General features: G+C 64.0%; 1 protein-coding gene across 1 annotated transcript; it reads left to right on the top strand.

Annotated features, from left to right (window-relative positions):
- Positions 1-101: 101 nt before the first annotated feature.
- On the top strand, positions 102-667 carry EMIHUDRAFT_258974 (hypothetical protein; the record flags this gene model as incomplete). Its single annotated transcript, XM_005758637.1, has 3 exons — positions 102-214; positions 297-420; positions 635-667. 3 exons carry the CDS (start codon positions 102-104, stop codon positions 665-667), a joined length of 270 nt encoding a protein of 89 aa, XP_005758694.1.
- Positions 668-1253: the final 586 nt, after the last annotated feature.

Below are 1253 nucleotides of genomic sequence, written 5' to 3' on the forward strand. Positions count from 1 at the left end.
ATTCCTAGCCCCCGACCTGCTGGGGGGTGCCCACCACATGCTGGGGGGGGGGGGGGGGGCGTGACCGTGAGTAGAAGGGGGCGCCCCCCTCCCTGGAAGCGATGTGCGCCTGCTCCGACCCCGACCCGGCCGCTGGGACGCCCTGTACGGAACTTCTCGACCTTGGTCCTTGCAATCCTTCCATCGCGCATCGCCATCGCGCATCGGTGGTGGAGTGTGAGACGACGGGTCGACTTTTACCATTTACGGCGGGATCCTCTCTCCGCTCAAATTACAACGATCGACACCTCCAACAGCCTCACCACCACGCTCGCCGGCTCTGCCTCTGGGACGCCCGCCTTCGCCGACGGCACGGGCACCGCCGCGAGCTTCAACCGCCCGTCCGGCGTGGCGGTGTCGCCCGACGGCGGGACGCTCTACGTGGCGGATCCCCGCCGCATTCGTCAGGTGACAACATGATTGCCACCCACGCTTTCGTTTGCTCCTAGTGGAGCGAGGATGCGCAGATCGACTGCCTCTCCAACTTGAGGTGCCTTGAACACACGCTCCGCTGCCGTCGCCCCTCTTGTGTCGCCCCTCCCGTGTTGCGTTGCGGCCTGGCCCGTGCCCGCCGCCACCGTGTCCCGCTTCTTAGCGCGGAGATTTTGAGACGCTCGCGTCAGGGTGAGACGCGAAGACGGCCGAAGACCAATGGTGAAAAGTGTCGTGATTGCTGCGCGGGTCCAGGGGGGGATATGCGTTATGATATGGATTAGGGGTCGGGAGGGGAGATTTGGGGTCGGCCAGAATAGCCCGTGACCCGTGTGGGCGTGTGGCCGTGTGCACGCTTTTTTGCTCTCCACGGATCCTCTTACATTCGAACACACGGGCAGCGCCACGACTCACAAAAATAACGGCCAACCGGACGTGCGATCTCGCAAAATCTCGAGTTTTCTCGACAGCGCCCGCGGGAGCCATAACCACCCGGCAAGGGCCTACACAGAGCCTTGCCCTGCAGAGCTACCGCTGTCTACCCACCCAGCATGCGGGGGTGTGTACTGGGGCGGCAGCACCTGGCCACTCACGGCCCACTACCGGCCGCTACTGCGGCGCTAGACCTCCCGGCGCCGGATCTCGGTATCCAGCAGAGCTACGCCTCGACGGACGACAAATGCAAAAAATAGCTCTGTCTGTCTGTGGCTGTTCCGTCCGCTTTCTCTCTCTGCTCTCTCGCTCGCTCTCTCTCTCCCTCCACCTCCCTCCCTCCCTTCCTC

This window comes from Emiliania huxleyi (genome assembly GCF_000372725.1).
Source record: "Emiliania huxleyi CCMP1516 unplaced genomic scaffold EMIHUscaffold_8470, whole genome shotgun sequence".
Classification (NCBI taxonomy): Eukaryota; Haptophyta; order Isochrysidales; family Noelaerhabdaceae; genus Emiliania; species Emiliania huxleyi.